The sequence below is a fragment of the Rhinolophus ferrumequinum genome, chromosome 11 (assembly GCF_004115265.2).
Source record: "Rhinolophus ferrumequinum isolate MPI-CBG mRhiFer1 chromosome 11, mRhiFer1_v1.p, whole genome shotgun sequence".
Lineage (NCBI taxonomy): Eukaryota > Metazoa > Chordata > Mammalia > Chiroptera > Rhinolophidae > Rhinolophus > Rhinolophus ferrumequinum.
The window spans coordinates 47,410,828-47,428,654 of NC_046294.1; the positions used below are offsets into that span (position 1 = coordinate 47,410,828).

The window sequence follows — 17,827 nt, forward strand, 5'->3', positions numbered from 1 at the left end:
TGTTCTACCTGCCTAGCTGTGTTAAACAATTGGAGGGTGGTGGTGTTCATAAAATGAATACATGCTTCAGCGTGTATAGTTCAACAAGGTTGTTGAAGCATATACTTATGCCTGCTTTCCAAATTCATCGGACCATGGGTATGGTTATTTACTTGCAGACCACTTATTTCCATGGTCTCCGCTTCCACTGTCCAGTTATCTGCTATCTTGCTTCTATGCTCTGATCATTTATCTGTCATCTCTTTTTTCTTTTATTCATATTTTAAATTTGGGGGACTTTATTTATTTGTTTATTTATTTTTAATTTTATTGGGGAATATTGGGGAACTGTGTGTTTCTGCAGGGCCCATCAGCTCCAAGTCGTTGTCCTTCAATCTAGTTGTGGAGGGCGCAGCTCAGCTCCAAGTCCAGTTGCTGTTTTCAGTCTTTAGTTGCACAGGCACAGCCCACCATCCCATATGGGAATTGAACCGGCAACCTTGTTTTTGAGAGCTTGCCCTCTAACCAACTGAGCCATCCGGCTGCCCTGTCGTCTCTTTTTTAATAGAACCATATTTTGTTCTCTGTGAACTGTTTCACTTTCTTTTTAAAATAAAAAATATAAGTGCTTGTAAAAAAAAAAATCAACAATTTGAAAAGTCCTACAGTAATAGCTAGTGAAAGTTTGGTGTGTATCTTTTCAGACCCCTTTATATACATTTCTCAAACGTGCATATACAGAGGGTGCCAAAAAAAAAGAAAGGAAAAAAACATTATTAAAATTATAATACTCAATATGTTCCAATAGCAAAAGATGAATACAAGTCATGAGTATACATTTTTTTGGCACCCACGGTGTGTGTGTGTGTGTGTGTGTGTGTGTGTGTGTGTGTGTACACCACCGCTGGTGCCAAAAAATGTATACAAGTGGACACTTTGGTCAACGTTGCTCAAGCAGTAGTTTGCTGTAATGAGAAGTGTCTGGACACTGATGGTAACCACTTTGAGCACCTCTTGTAATTGCAAAAATCAAACGTGACTTGTATTCATCTTTTGTTATCGATACCCTGTTTCCCCGAAAATAAGACCTAGCCAGACAATCAGCTCTAATGCGTCTTTTGGAGCAAAAATTAATATAAGACCCAGTATTATGTTATGTTGTGCTGTGTTATGTTATGTTATAAAGATCAGGTCTTACAGTAAAATAAGACCGGGTCTTATGTTAATTTTTGCTCCAAAAGATGCATTAGAGCTGATTATCCGGCTAGGTCTTATTTTCGGGAATACAGAGTAGAAAGAAACACGGTATACCGTGGTCATTTGAGTTATTTAATATTATTAGTAATGCAATAATAAAGATCTTTGTTACATAATTTTGTGTGTGTTAGTGTTATATAGGATTGATTATTAAAATTGGAATTGTGCAAACATACACATATTTTGAATTTTGGTCAGTCTTAATCAGTTTGCCTTCCAAAAAAAATGCCAGTTTGCATTTTTGCTCACATATAAAAGTACTCCTTTTCCCATACTCTTTTCATATTGTTGGGCTTTTTCATGTTTGCATGCATGATGGTGGAAATTGGTATGTTCTGATTTGCATTTCACTGATGACTGGATATTCATATGTATGTTTGCTGGCCATTTGAATCTTTGAATTCCGATTCGTAACATTTGATCATTGTTTATTTATGAGACTGCTTTATGTATTATGGATATTAACTCTTTTTGGTTGTATGGCAGAGTTTCATTTGAGCTTTTTAACTTATTCAAATTGTACTGCATTACAGAGGGTGCCAAAAAATGTATACACATTTTAAGAAAGGAAAAAACTGTATTAAAATTGTAATACTCAATATATACCGATAACAAAACATGAATACAAGTCATATGTATACATTTTTTTTTTGGCATCCCTGGTATTTGCAAGAAATAAAAACAAAAAGCTCTAGTATTTTGTGTGCTGTGATCCCTGAACTTAAGTAGAATACATCACCTGACATCAGTATTGTCTTCTAATCCCAAAGGAAGAATTAGCTTTGCCGTGGACAAATTAAGGGTCTTTTTCCAGGGTAATTTTGATTCTAGAGAGTTTATGAACCAAAAGTCTAAGGGCTGGGTAAGATGTTACTCTATTGTCAGTTACAGATATTTCCACTAAGTCTTTAATTTTGTTTATGGTATATTCTTATTCAAGTTTTTAGTTTTATGTGGTCAAAATTATCATCATCTCTTTGTCTTTTGGGTCTTGCAGCCTATGTCTTTTCTAGTCATCCAAGATTATAAAATGTTCTGTAACTTTTTTCTAGTGCTGTTGTCTTTTATTCCACAGTAATATAATAGCCTTTTTATTAATTTGATTATATTCCGATTTTCTTAAACAGCTCTACCTTATAGACAACAAATCACATTTTTATTACTGTTATATGTTCCTCATTAATGCCTTGTCCCCAGAAACTAAAAGCCAAGGAAAGAATTTTACACCCCCAACCTTGACAGCAGATCATAAACGGAAATGAGAATTGTGAGAATGACCAAGAGAACACTATTGGAATTCTTTCATGATTACATCTGCTAAAGCATACTTAGTTTTGAGAGGACTGTATCTGGAGACTATTGTACATACACACCCACATAGATCAACTCTGCATTCCATGGTATCACAAATAGAATAGCACTGTAGCTTTAGGCTGTGTTTGTTTTTTTTGGTGGGGGGGGACATTAGCTAAGTGGGTATTCCTATGTGGCTTCTTGTTTTGAGTGATGGGGACTCAAACTCAACAGAAGTAAATTTACCGGTAATATTGGCCTTTGCATACTTCATGATACTTGATTATAGAGATACTACATGTACAAATACGTAAGTTTTTTTGTACACTTAGATTTAAGTGGTTAATATTAGTATAAAATATTTTGTTTATCCTTTGGCATGTGATCTTTTTTTTCCCCTGATGTGCTCAGACTAAGGAGTACTCATTAAATCATGGACGTATCAGTTTCTTCTTCACAGTGATATTAACTATCAGCAGTATTAATAGTATGCCATTTTCTTGGTAGTTATTTAGTAATATTAAGAAGTTTTAGTTTTCATAATTTTCTATGAAGTAATAAGTTTAAGGGTACATCTAGTAAAGTTGATTTTATACTGAGATATACACAGAGAAATCTACCCCAAGATAGATAACCATAGATAAAATTAAATTCTAATATTTATTAGAAGATCTCAAAAGAAATACAGTCATTTCACTTTTTCCATCAGCATCTTTGGAGTTTCTAGGGTCACTATACCATGGTGCCCCCCCACATAGCTTCCTTATGATTCCTACAACTAATCATAAATATAGAATATTTCATAAATCAACATTGTCTTACATCAGGATGTCCCTAGTAAGTCCTTTCATTAAGCATAAAAAGCCATTTGTAAATAATATCAGACAGATCTGGATAAAAATACGTATTTTCCCATTGATAAATTGTAATACTATATGCAAGTCATTTTGTGACAGTCCCTTTCCAGGTCACTTGAACCTCGCAATGCCTTTTTTAATTCTTTTGTGGGTTATTAAAATACAGTGGTTTTTAGACTGCTTCATGGTTCTTTACCCAGAGCTGCTGCAAAGATCAGGGAAATACACACCCATCCAGAACAGACATTTTTATCCATTTTATATATTTGGGTTTCATCTAAATTTTTGTTTGGAGGTAAGGACATGTTTTGCTACCTGGAAAAATAAGGAATCTGGAAATTTGTCTATAAACCATGTCCTTTGACAGAGTAATATAATGTTAGTTTTTCTTGTAATTTTTACCAATTTCTAATGGTTTAGTACTTATTCCCTGTTCCAAAGCTGGGCTTTTTAGGTGAAATAATCTCATTGTTACATTGTTGTCTTGTTATTGATGCAGTTGGACAGTTAGGGAATGTTTAGTCCATTCAGTCATTAGTCATCCTCACTAATTTGCTATGTGAATTTTCTTAGTATAAACTTCCTATCCTTTTTTTGGTTGTGATCTCAAAGCAGTTCTCATTCGAGATTTTTGACTTGCAAGTTATTATCTTTGAAGTGATTTTTGTGATTTTCATGGTAAACCACATGCTGTCAATATGCATTGATGCATTAAAAGGCACTTCGGCTCTTACAAATTGCCAATAACTTTTTGAGGTGGAGGGGATGAAAATTTTTTTAAAAAGTTATGTCAGTGACTTGTATCTAAATAAATTCTCCCCATTTTATACTTTAAAAATCACTGCTGATAATAAGATCCATAATCAAGATTCATTAGGCTTTAAAACATTCCAAGTTTTTGCCGTGGGTTTCCCTCTGGCGAAAATAAGTTCTTACTCCGTATGATCTGATTCATGCTGAAAATTGAATCTGGTAACCTTATCACAAGGCATTTTAGCTTTTTATAAAACAAAAAGTTTGTCTAAAGTAGTTTTCATGAGATAGATACTTGAGAAAGTGTTACTTTTTGCTATTGGAAGAAAGTATGTTGGATTTGATTTTCTGTAGTTTAGCCATAGTTAGTCAAAAAGATGATACTGTGATAGGTTCAGCTGAGTATTTTGATTTTGAAAGATTGAAACTTAAGGAGAATTGACTTTTTAAAATTTTTTCAAAATCTGTTTTACTACAGAGTAGTAGTTAAGAGCCCTTGGTTGTATTGTCAGATGTACTGAGGTCTGATCCCCAGTTTCATCATTTACTATGTTTGTGACATTGAGCTAATTAATTACTAAACCCTCAGTTTTCTTATCTGTAAAATGAGGATAATAGTTTCTACTTTCAGGCTTATGAAGATTGAATAAGATGGTAGTGGTTAATATTTAATAAATGTTAATATCTACCAGACATCTTCTAAATGCTTAATATGTGTTTGTTCATTTTAATCTTAGGCTAAATATCTAAGCTATGTATTATTATCTCGTTATAGTTGAGGAAACAACACAGAGAGAGAAACTATTTTGCCTGTAATGTATATAATATACTCAACACAGTGCCTGGCATGTAGTTAGCATTTACTCTATTAGCTCTTTTGTTGAAGTGAGTGGTCATTATGAAGTTTCCAAATGTTTTATATTTTTAAGTAATTGACCTGGTACAACATTGAAAGGATCTTCTGTGGCGCTTTTTTCTTTCCTCTTGTCTCCATAGCTCTTGGTGCTGGACAGGCATCTTTGTTTGGGAACAACCAACCTAAGATCGGAGGGCCTCTTGGTACAGGAGCCTTTGGGGCCCCTGGATTTAATACCACGACAGCCACTTTGGGCTTTGGAGCCCCCCAGGCCCCAGTAGGTAAGTGTCAGTCAACTTTAGAAGGCTTTACTCAGTTTATTTCTTGCTAATAATTTGCTAACCCAATTTTCCATGCCACTTTTGTTCCACCCCTACCAAAGCAGTACATACATACATGTCATTGAATCATTATGTAGTGCAAAAGGGCTTGTAATAGATCCTGGCCTTCCCTGTTTCCCCATCCTCAGGCCTACTACCCCAAAGAAAGCACTTTTGTTACAGCTTTTAATTCACCTGGTATGTAATTAAGTTCATCTCTCTAAATGATGTGCTTATATTGCTGTGTTTTGCTTTATTAAATCTGAGTAAATAGTTAATGGTACAGGAGAATTTAGCCCATTTATCACCTCTATGTTCATTATTCACTTCTCCCAATGTAGTTATGTTTACTAAAGTCCCTAAGTTTAGTTTTATCTATTGAAGTGTTTTTCATACTTAATTTATTGGAACATCCCTTCCTCGTTTTTGCAATACCTGCCTGCCACCTTTATTATTATTTCTGATTTAAAATTAACTTACTTTTTAACTTAAATATATTTTTTAAAGAAAACTGTGTTCTACCATAAAGGGAAAAATTGATAGATACCACCTGGCATAGGTAGAGTATGATAGATAGGAATGGTGGGAGGGAGGGAAGGAAGGAGTTTAAATTCATCTCCATGTACCACATTTTGAGAAGACTGCAAAGTTAAGCCGTGTCTTTGTATACTTTTTCTTCTGTCAACTAGGAGATAGTATTTCTTGACTCCCCTTGGTCAAGTAAGAAGTAAGAACATTAGTGCCCTTCCTTATCTTTCTCTTTGCCTCATTTCTTTTGCCATCTTTATATTTTTGTGTTGATGAAGTTGTTAACATGTTGTCTGTCCTACAATTAGTACTGTCTCCTTTTCTTTGGTTAAAGCATAAAAGTTATAACCATGAAAAAAATGCTGTACACCTTTGTCATGCAGCTTTTCCTGGGATTTGATTCTTTTTTTCCCTTGCATTATCAGCCCTTTTCACCTTTCTAAACTCCCAATTTTTAAGGGAGGTATCGTAATTTTACCTTAGGTCCCTCATTCTTTGATCTCTCTGCCCTCCTGCAGCCATACAAACTCTGATTATTCCCTAGGCCTTTAGCATTCCCCCGGGATATTCCCTTCAAGTCTACTCAGTGGGAACTGCTGTGTCCTGGATATAGGGTTTTCCTCTGTTTATATCCTGAATTTTCTGGAATGTGTTTTCAAGTAAATTGTACTCACAGGTCTGAAAATGCCTTCATTTGTTCCTCACACTTCAATGATACAGACTTCTGGTGTGAAAATAATTTACCCTCAGAACTTTTACTATATTCTTTCTGGCATTAACCATCACTGAACAGAAGCCTTTCTGATTCTTGAGACTTGTTACCCGCACTCCCACAAGCATTTAGGATTGTTCCTTTGTCCTGAAATTTCAGTGCTTTGCTTAGACCTTTTCTAAGCTCTTGTTTTTTGTTTTTTTTTGTTTTTATTGGCGAAGGGGAACAGTGTGTATTTCCAGGACTTTATTGGGGAACAGTGTGTTTTTCCCAGGACCCATCAGCTCCAAGTCAAGTGGTTGTCCTTCAGTCTTAGTTCTGGAGGGCGCAGCTCAGCTCCAAGTCCAGTTGCCGTTTTCAATCTACCGTGTTTCCCCAAAAATAAGACCTAGCCAGACAATCAGCACTAATGCGTCTTTTGGAGCAAAAATTAATATGAGGCCTGGTATAGTATAAGACCGGGTAATATAATATATAATATAATACCGGGTCTTATATTAATTTTTGCTCCAAAAGACACATTAGAACTGATTGTCCGGCTAGGTCTTATTTTGGGGGAAACATGGTAGTTATGGGGGCGGGGGGGCCGCAGCCCACCATCCCCTGCAGGAATTGAACCAGCAACCTTGTTGTTCAGAGCTTGCGCTCTAACCGACTGATCCATCCGGTCCCCCTGAAAGTTCCTTTTTTTTAAGCATCTGGTTCTAAGAAGCAGTTTTTCTTGAAAACCTGAATTTGTTAATTGGCATTAAATTTTTTTCAATGTTAAGCTGATTCTAACATTCGCAAAGGTTCTCCTGTTCCTTAAATCTTCAGGATAATTTTTTTTTCATCTTTAATGCTTGGTGATTCTCTCCATTTACATTTAAGAATAAAGTAATAAAAGGCTCACTGGCTACTTGTGTGTGGGGGTAGAGCTCATTTACCAGTAGGTTTCACTTTAAGGTAAATCGTACAGGAACCAGCTGTTATCCTCTAAATGTTAGCTCTGGGATGATGCAAGCACTCAAACTAGTTGTATTTGTTCTTTCCCTATGTTAACTAGGTTTCATCACAGGCGTGCTCTTGGGTATTCTGGCCTGTCTGTCAAGCATCAGGGATTTAGAGGATGCCAGTTGTGTAGTTGTTTTGTATATATACTTTGCACTGATTCTTCTTTCCTTCTGTTTTCAGCCTCATTTCATCAAATTTGGTCTTCTTGAATCCCTAACCTTTCTGGGATTCTCCAGGATATTTATGCTCTGTTTTTGGCTGTAATCCCCTTTGAGTGTACTCTAAGCTATAGTGTTTGCTCTATCCTGCTTTATCACTCCTGTGTCTACTTCTTTCCCCTAGAAATTTTTTATATTTTCTCATCTGTTCATTTACTACATTCCCATTCTTTGTCATTGTGGGTTATATAGATATGTTTTAATTTTATTAACCATAGATTTTAGTTAGGTTTTTGGAGGGAGCAAAAGTGAATTAGAATTCTAATTGATATCTGTGTGAACGTTAGAATCAGCTTTATCATTAAAAATGATATTTTCATTTGATTTCTTGTCCTTATTTTTGGTTGTTTTCAGTAGAAGGAGGTAGCATAAATATTGTAACATTCCATTTTCACTTGAATGGCTTTTTAAATGGTTTTTAATAATCCCATCGTTTTTCAAAGCTAATTGAAAGTTCCTGACCAAAGAATTTAATATTACAGTTGCATATATCAGTGTTACTGCCTACTTAAATGTAGTTGTATTGATTTTTAAAATGTATGTCCTTGCATCACAGAATCTTAGTTGGAAGGTGCTTTAGAGTTTACGAGAGGCCACCCTTACTGTGAGAGTCCCTTACTTGTCTTGAAAAATCTCAGTTAAGGTGGCTTCCTTTAACAGGTCAGTCCATTTTGTTCAGATTGTTTAGAAACCAAATCCTGCCTCCATAGTATTTCCACCCGATGATTCTACTTTTATCTCCGAAAGCTAAATAGACCAGTCTGCTACAGTTTCTTCGTGGAACCCCATTGTCTTCCAGATAAAGTATCATCAGTTTCTTTTGTTTTCAGAAGACTTGATTTTCATACTTTTTCCTATCCCTTTAATCATTTGGTTGTGATGTAGTTTTTCAGTATGTTTTCAATTATTATGACCAAAATTGAATACACCACCAGTGGTAGCTTAACTAGTGCTTATGCTTGCTTGCTTCTCATATCTTATGATTGCTAATGTATCAGCTCTCTTTTCTGTATTTTTAAGTAATACAGTTAACATAGAGAAGATTTCATATTTAAACATACAAAAATAAAAACATCCTCACACATTTTCCTAATTATGTTTGGATTTGTTAAAGGAAGTTGTTATTCTTTTGAGCAAACCCAGATGGGGTTACTTACACTTGTTAAATGATGGAATCAGCTGGTGCCGGTCGGCTTTTTCTAATGGATAATTGGCTGTCAAGTAACAAACTGACCAGTGAATATTAGAGTTCTTTCAAAATATCCAGGTTTTCTCAAGTCTCCTTGAATAGTCCATAGAATAACACCATTCTGTTACTTGTGGCACTGTGTACCAAAAGACACTTTTTTATATATTTTTGTTACCTGTGGTCTTAAAAATGGGTTTATGAAAGTTTCTGAATACAGGTGATTTACTATATGCTCTTTAAATTCACATCTCTGGGTTTCACAATCTTGAGCAACTTTGCACTCTCTCCTTAAATATTCATTTTTGTATTTAATGAATCCATCTAATTTTAAGAACACTTAATTTGACTTAGGTGGACCTACTCCTTTGTCATAAATTTAGCTTTAGCTGTTCGATTCTGGGTTTCTTGTTATTTTTGCTGCCACTCTTGTGTTTTTTAACTCCTGTTGTGAGCATTAAAAATTTCTAAATGTTTTGTTTATGGTACTCTTTTAATGTATACTGACTTACTATATTTTGGCTTTAGCCTTATTTTAAATGTTTATAAAAGAAAAAAAGTACGTCTCTAAAATAAGTATGGTCTGATTTTTTATCAGTAGTTTTGGAAGTATTTAATTTATCTTGCTTCATCAGTCAAGTACAATGCAGATAGGGTGGGGTTTTTCTTTTTGACACGTTAATTCTTAGCACTTTGAAAGAAAATTAGACTAAAATTAGACTAATTGGGTGATTTTTGTTTTCTTTCAATTTTTACTTCAATGTAATGAGTATTAAATGTAAATGATGAACATATAAGGATACCTTAATAGCCATTTTCATTTTTGGTATGCTCTAGTAGTATAAATAATATTTTTAATTCTGGAATTTTTACTTATTAAATCAAAGGTACTTTATTTCCACAATGAAACACATTATCATTATTTTTAATAGTACTTAACCCACCATGTTGATGTATGATGATTTTTACTACTGTTAAATGTTGAACGTAAGTTGTTTCCAAGTCTTGGCTATTACATGTGTCAGAACTTAACAAACATTATGTTGTTCCTAGTTTAAGTCCTTGGGTTAAATTATTATGATTGAAATTATTATGTTAAAAAATATTACAACAGTACTTGCTCTATGTACTGTCATAGTGTTTCTTTTAGACAGACTAAACCAATTTGTAATGTTTTTAGAAGTCAAAGACTATAATTCGTTTTATACAACTGTGCCACTGATAGGTAATGAGGTATAAAATATTTCTTCAAGGTTGTTTTAATTTACATTTCTTTGCTCACTGAACGCCTAAAAAAATTTTATTTATGCTGTCTCTTATGAAATGCCTCTTCATATCTTTAACCCATTAGTTTATTTGATTATTGATCTCTTTCCAGTGTGCCCACTTGCTCCCCACCAATAATGCCATTGAGTGAATCTGAACATTTTGAAGACCACATCTCCAAAAAGAGTTTTGAGTTCTCTTGTTATAAAGGCATTGGATCCTTGGACTGACATCTTGCTTTTTCTTTTCTTTTTTTAAAAAGCTTTGACAGATCCAAACGCCTCCGCTGCTCAGCAGGCTGTTCTCCAACAGCACATCAACAGTCTAACATACTCACCTTTTGGAGACTCTCCTCTCTTTCGGAATCCCATGTCAGACCCTAAGAAGAAAGAAGAGGTAAATTTAAGGATGCTTCTGTAAAATTTATTCTCAGCGTAGGAGAAACTGGGCAGAATGTAATTTCTTATGTATATAGGCTAAGCAAATTTAGGTGTAAATAAGTTTTTAAGACACATTTATTTATGCTTTTCACTTGGCCAGGGGATAAATTATTTTTGCTATTAGAAGGCAGTATGACAAACAGTGAAATGAGCACTGGACTGAAAAGGTAAGGGTTGAGACTTTTTAACAGCCCTGAAATAAAGCAGATATTATTCTCATTTTATAGTTGAACGGACTAAGGCTCAGAGAGGCTGATTTTCCTAAAATTGTAATACTGTTTAGCAGCAAATCAAAATCTTTTCTCCTTATTTTTATATAGCTTTGTCTTCACCTTTTATGTTCTAGTGGCAAAGAAATGATCTTTTGCTCACTGATTTGGCATCAAAAGTATAGTCTTTGGTCTGTTTAATCTTTGTGTAACACTTACAGTCTGTAAGACATTGGGCATATCTTTTTTGCCTCTCTGGAATCTATTTTCTTACCTGTAAAATGGGAATAGTAATACTGTTCAGCGTTGAGAATTTAATGAGATAACGCAAACCTGGTTTATAGTAAGTTGTTCGGTATACAGACATTATTATTTAGTCATTTATGTCATCTCATTCCTCAGCTAGTTCTTAAATATCCACTTAACCGTGTAAGTAGATATAATGAGAAGCAAAATATAAATTTAAAGTGCTTTTTAAGGTGCTGTGTAAATGTAAGTTGTGATTAGATGAAAATTATATTGTTCATACAACATAATTTTAGGTGCCTAAGTATGTGCTAGTCCCTGTGTTCAGCACTGAGGATACAAAATATGAAAATAAACAAAAACTTATTCTCTAAGAGCTTGTTATCTAGTGAGGAAGATCAGACCTGTAAGTGTTTAAATTTATTGTAGCTCAATATAGTATATGTAACAATAGAAGGGCCCATCAACTGATGAATGGATAAACAAAATGTTGTATAATCTATACAATAGAATATAACTCAGCCATAATACATGTTATTACAAGGATGAACCTTGAGAACATTATGTATGCTGGGTGGAAGATGCAGTGTAACAACAAAAGGCTTAATGATTCCATTTATATGGAATGTCTAGAATAGGCCAGTCTATAGAGACAGAAAGTAGATTCATGTTTGCTAAGGGATAAGGAGAAGAATTAGGAGATACAGGGTTTCTTTTTAGAGTAAGGAAAATGTTCTGGAATTAGGTAGTGTTAATGATGTGTAACCTTATAAAAACCACTGAATTACGTGTATTAAAATGGTAATTTTTATGTTATATGAATTTTATCTTAATAAATTAAAACATAATAGAGAGAAGAGCATAGATTCTTGAGTGAGTTTGGTGAAGCTTTTCAGAAGAGGTAACATTTAATTCTTTTTGTGTATGTATGTAAAATTTAGTAGACCTAAGTCAAGACATTTCCAAAGAAAGGCACAGAATTGTGAAAGATCACAAAAAGATCTGGGAAGTTTCACTGTTACTGAAGTGTAAACAGTCTGCATTGTGAAGAGAAGAATAAATTGTGACAAGTTTTATATGTTAGATATTATTGTTTCAAGTAGTTATATAATTCAGTGTATACTGTTTAAGGACACAAATGTATAACATCCTAAAAATGCTATAGAAACATAGTAAAGGTGCCATCAAAATCAACCTAGAGTCTTAATCAATTTAGTTGTGTGTCTCCTCTACTAACTTGTAATATCCTCAAAAATCAGGGAAAGTAGTTTTATTTTTGTTCCCAGTACTTAGTGTTTGGTTCCCGTAATTACCAATGTTTACTAAATGATGGATAAATGCAAGCTAATAACAATCTTTTTTCAGACTGATTTGGATTACATAAAAGTTGAACACTAATTTATAGCTGTGTCTCAGTTTTTCTTGAAGCATAAGATTTTTGGTTTAATTGAATAATAATTTGGCTTAGAATTTTTAAATATTTTTTTAAATGAATATAAATATTGTCATCCTTGTTTTAGAAAACACTACTAATGCATGCTGTTCTCTTTTGTAAGATGAAGAGAAATGCACATGCACAAGGTATATTAATAACATGTTAGTATAGTTTAATATACAAGGTACTTCAAATGCAGTATCTTAATTACATTTTGAAACAAGTCAGACAAACAGTTGAAATGGAGGCTGGAGAGATGAGTAAAAATCAATTATAAAGAAATACAGTTACATTAGCATTCACATACACATACAACATCCGGTGTGTTGACATCCTTGTTTTCTGGAAGCAAAGACTTCCAGAGGTATCTAGGTCAGTGGCAGAGATGAGGTTTGCATTCTGATCGTCTCATTTTTTAAGGCCAAAACCATACATTTGAATTAAACTAGGACTTTCCTGGATGCTTTTGTTTTTCAGAGATTGAAACCAACAAATCCAGCAGCGCAGAAGGCTCTCACTACACCCACTCATTATAAATTGACACCCCGCCCTGCCACTAGAGTTCGACCAAAGGCTTTACAAACGACAGGCACAGCCAAGTCACATCTCTTTGATGGACTGGATGATGATGAACCATCCTTAGCCAATGGAGCGTTTATGCCCAAGTGAGTTTATTTTTGTTAACATAAATTAAATGTAAAGTATTAATGTAGTAAATATAATTTGTAGTTATTTACTTAAATGTACTACAAATGCTATATAGTTTTATTTTTTAATTTGAAAAATACAGAACATCACAGAGAAAAATGAAAATGACCTGGTCATTCCTGAGGATAACCATAATTAACATAAATATATTCTGACTACTATGCTTCTAGTTTTACATATATATGCTTTTGCTGTTTTTTTTGAGAGGTTAGTGCTTGCATAATTTTATTTTAAGCAGAAGACACATTTTTCTTAGAACTAATTGGCCAAACTGATTAAGAAGAATCTAAATATATTTTTTGAAATTTCTATACAGCTGTTGAACCAATAATAAAATAATCACACAGAAAAAAAATACAGGAAAGTGTTTAGAAGAGTTGTTGGTAAACATAAAAAATTAACACTTAAATTATGTATTAGAGCAAATATGCCTAGAGTGTTAATATATGCATGGAAGAAAAATACATATTAAACTCTTAACGATAGTTAACATCTGGAGATGTCACTTCAGGGCATTTTATTTCTGGGTTGCTTATTTTTTCTAGATACATAGTTAGACACATCGAGACAGGCTTTTAAACAGCAAGTACTTTTCTAATCAGGAGAAAACAGTGGTTTTTAACTTTTTTTTTTTGGCTTTGGAGAAAAAGTGGGAATTCATCACTTACAGTTCTTTGTCTATTAATGTTAACTTAAAAAATTACTTCTCTTTCCTTAAAAATATGTTGGGTTGCTGCTTCAGAAAAGTTGGAAAGTCCAATTTTACACATTTCTTAGAATGGCATTAGTTTATTTTGAAGGCCGATACTGTGTATAATTCATGTTTATGTCTCCAGCTTTTAGTAAATTGTTCAGCACAGAGTAGATCAAAAGGGCTTGCATTTACCAGTTCAACCATTGCCCAGGGCAATTTCACCAGGTCACCTTAGGATTTGAAAGTATAATACACAGATAGAAAGGATTCAGGTGGGAAGGTGCATATTTTGCTGTTAATACTATATTCCCTTCTTGGTTTCCACTTCTGTGGTGTTGCTCTCAAGGTCTTCACTTAATGTATCAGAAGCATTTCATATAGTTCATCTCTCCTTCCTCTTTGATTTGTTTTCTTAATTGGCTTGCAGGAACCCCACACTCTAGTTTTTTTCCTACCTTACTGGTCACTACTTCTGTCTCCGTTGCTGGTTCCTATTGTTCCCAGTCTATTAAAATTGAAATGATCCTGGGCTCAGTTCATGATCACATTTTCATTATTCCCAAAGTAACTTAGTTTCATGATTTTTAAGTATCATCTATAGTTGAAAAAAGTCAAAGGATATACATAAAAAATCAAGGATGATACCTAAACTTTTATCTCCAGCCCGACCTCTCCCTCAAACTCTGGATTCTTATATCCAACTCTACTCAACATTTCCACTTGGATGTCTAATAGACATTTATTTCTAAATCAGCACGTCCAACACCGAACCCCTGATTTTCCACCTCAGACCTGTTCCGTCCAAAGCCTTCCCTATCTCAGATAATTGCATTTTCATCATTCTAGTTATCAGATGAAAAACTTCGGAATTACCCTTTTTTTCGTGCACCCCACAGCCAAGCCATCAGCAAATTATCTTTGTTCTATCTTCAAAAATTACCCAGACTCTGACCATTTCTTACCACCTTCGCTGCTACTACCATGATCCAAGCTATGCTCTCTTGACTGAACTTCTACAGTATTATCCTAACTGATCTTTTTGCTTGTACTCTTACCCCTTTGCATTCTGTTCTCAGTGTCGCTACCACAGTGATCCTTTTGAAGCATAAGTGAGATCATGTCACTCTTCTGTCAAAACGCTATGGTGGTTCATACTTTACGCAGTAAAAGCCCAGGTCCTAACAATGGCATATAAGGCCCTGTAAGGTCTGACCTTCCATTACCTCTGTGAACATATCTATCTCTTGTTCAGTCCACTCTAATCTTATTACCTCCTTGCTGCTGTTAGAGTAGGAAGGGCATGCTTTTGCCTTTGGATCTTAGCCCCAGTTGTTCTCTTTACCTGAAACACTTCCCCCCATAAATCCATATAGCTAAATTTCATTCTTTACTCACATGTCACCTCAATAAAGACTACTCTGACCACCCTCTTTAAAATTGCACCCATCATTTCTCTTGTCAATTACTCCTCACATCTTTATCCTTTTTCGTGTGTGTGTGTGTGTGTGTGTGTGTGGTTTTTGCCTGCTTTCTCCCTCCAGAACAAAAATTTTATGTAGGTAGGTAGGTACTTTTTTTTTTTTTTGTCACTTAAAGTGCCTAAAACAGTTCCTGTGACATAGTAAATGATCATAGTAAATGTTGAACATACAAATAGATCTTAGGAGGCATAAAAGCAGCTAAATAATCATAGGGAATCCCACAACTTTATTCCTGTAGCCCCTCATGGAAGGGAGGGACTTAGAGATGGAGATCATCTAAACCAAGGGACAAGAGGGGATGGGGATTTAAAAGGTCCTTTTAGTTTCTGCTGTCAGCTTTCCATTATTGAGTTGTTAGTATATAATTTTATATTAGAATTTAATATTAATTGTATTTCACTAATGACAATGGCACATGCCACTATTCGCTTCTGAACTAAGCCTTGAGTCACCACTTTATGGCTGTAAATAATTGCCATATAATACCACAGATGGTAAAGGATTGATGAGGGACTTTATAACCACGGCCAGTTCTAGAACTGCACTCTTTTTGCTCTGAAAGATGAATTTGGTAGATTGACAAGTGTGATGACCCTATCCAGTGCCATATCTTTTGCCATTTGCCTTTTCATACTAGTCAGGGGAAATTTACTATGGAGCAAGTCAATAATTTTCTTTAAATGACAGAATTTGGAAATATTTAATACCTTTGTTCATTCCTTCACTCAACTTCTGAACTAATTTATCAAGCAACTAGTAAATGCTAAGTGTGATCGCCACTGGGCATGCAGCTGTGAACAAGACTCATTGCTTTGTCATTGAATTCACAATCTATGGAGGGAAGATGCTGACAGAGTAATCACAAGTGAGAGAAGTGACAGAAAGGAGTAGCGATTGCCACTGCAGGAGACACTTAACAGGATAATGATGAAGGAATGCTTCTCTGGGGATATATCATTTAAACTGAAGAGGGACAGGGAAAACAGTCATGCAGAGGAAATATTTTGATATGTTTCTGGTTTTAATTATGCGTATATTTTTCAAATAGATATAATCTTATTTTCCAGTATTTTTTTCAATGTTTTTGTAAACATAGTTTAATTAGTATTCTATTAAATGTCTTTACCAAATTAGTTTTGCTACAGTTTTCTGTTCTTTGGCTTCTTGTATCTGTTCTTTGTACCTCCCTCACTTGGTATTTCTGATCCCAATCCCCTTGATTTTTGTCTGATACGTTTTTTGTTCCTTGTCTTCTAGTTTTATATTTTTCATGTCTTTTATCCTTTTATCAGTATCCTTTTATCATGTCTTTTATCATGTCTTTTAACCTTTTATCAGTCTCTCTCTTCTTTCCCTCTCTGTCACTGCGTTTCAGTCCATTGCAGTTATTGTTTTGTATAATGATCAAATTGTTCTGTCTTTGACCAGCAGGAGTCGTTTCAGGTTGGCTCCTGGTCCTTTCTAGGGGCCCTGATAATGTTTGGTAACTTCCTTGCTTGTAGGATTCACTGTGTAAAAGTTTGTCGAGGATTTTTGTTTTCTGTGTTTATGACATAGATTGACCTGAATGTTTCTATCTCATCATTTCCTTATCTGGCTTTGGTATAAAGATTATCCTGATCAAATAAACAAATTGGAGAATATTTCTTCTTTCTGTTTTCTGGAAGAGTGTGTAAGATAGGCTTTTTTTTTCCCCCTTCATTAAATGTTGGATACTGGTAAAGATACATAAGCCTGAAGTAGTATTTGCAGTGATATGTGTTTTGTTTTTTTAAATTAATTTAAAAGTTACAGGACTATTCAGCTTTCTTCATTCGGGTAGAATATTAGGGCTATCCCCACTCTCATTCCTGACATGGGGTTGTTTTTTGTGTGTGTGCGCCTTCTTTTTTTCTCAGTCTGTCAGGGATCTACCAGTTTTATTGGTCATTTAGAAGAACTAACTTCTGGCAACATTGATGCTCTTCTGTGATTGTTTCCTATTTCATTAATGGTTCAACATATGGTTAGTTTTTATAAATGTTCCATGTGTTTTTGAAAACTGTGTATTCTAGACTTGTTGGGTATGGCTTGCTAGTCATTTAGGTGTTGTGTAGCCACACTGTTTTGGTTTGGTTTGGTTTGGATATTTGAACTACTGTTTCCTTCTAAAATCACACAAAAAAAATCCGAACACATCTACAGTTTTCCTAAATTTATGCATTTTAATATTTAATAGCTTTTACAATGTTGTGTAACCATTAGCACCACTATTTCCAGAACTTTTCCATCTTCCCGAACAGAAACTGTACCTATTATGCAGTCATTCCCCACTTCTTTCTCCTCTCAGCCCCTGTTAACCTTAATATTACTTTCTGACTGTATGTATTTGCCTATTTTAGATACATTGGACATCA

The 17,827-nt window shown here is 34.4% G+C and overlaps 1 protein-coding gene across 7 annotated transcripts in view; it reads left to right on the forward strand.

The window, feature by feature from the left end:
• NUP98 (nucleoporin 98 and 96 precursor) overlaps positions 1-17,827 on the forward strand; it is a 93,238-nt gene that overhangs the window by 30,046 nt on the left and 45,365 nt on the right. For 4 of the 7 annotated variants that reach the window (XM_033119748.1, XM_033119747.1, XM_033119749.1 and 1 more), the window contains exons 12-14: positions 5,136-5,276; positions 10,481-10,614; positions 13,026-13,213. In XM_033119748.1, the coding sequence (XP_032975639.1) occupies positions 5,136-5,276; positions 10,481-10,614; positions 13,026-13,213 (463 nt within the window). The remainder of the gene's footprint in view (positions 1-5,135; positions 5,277-10,480; positions 10,615-13,025; positions 13,214-17,827) is intronic. The other 3 variants (XM_033119751.1, XM_033119752.1, XM_033119753.1) reach the window with 1 other exon arrangement.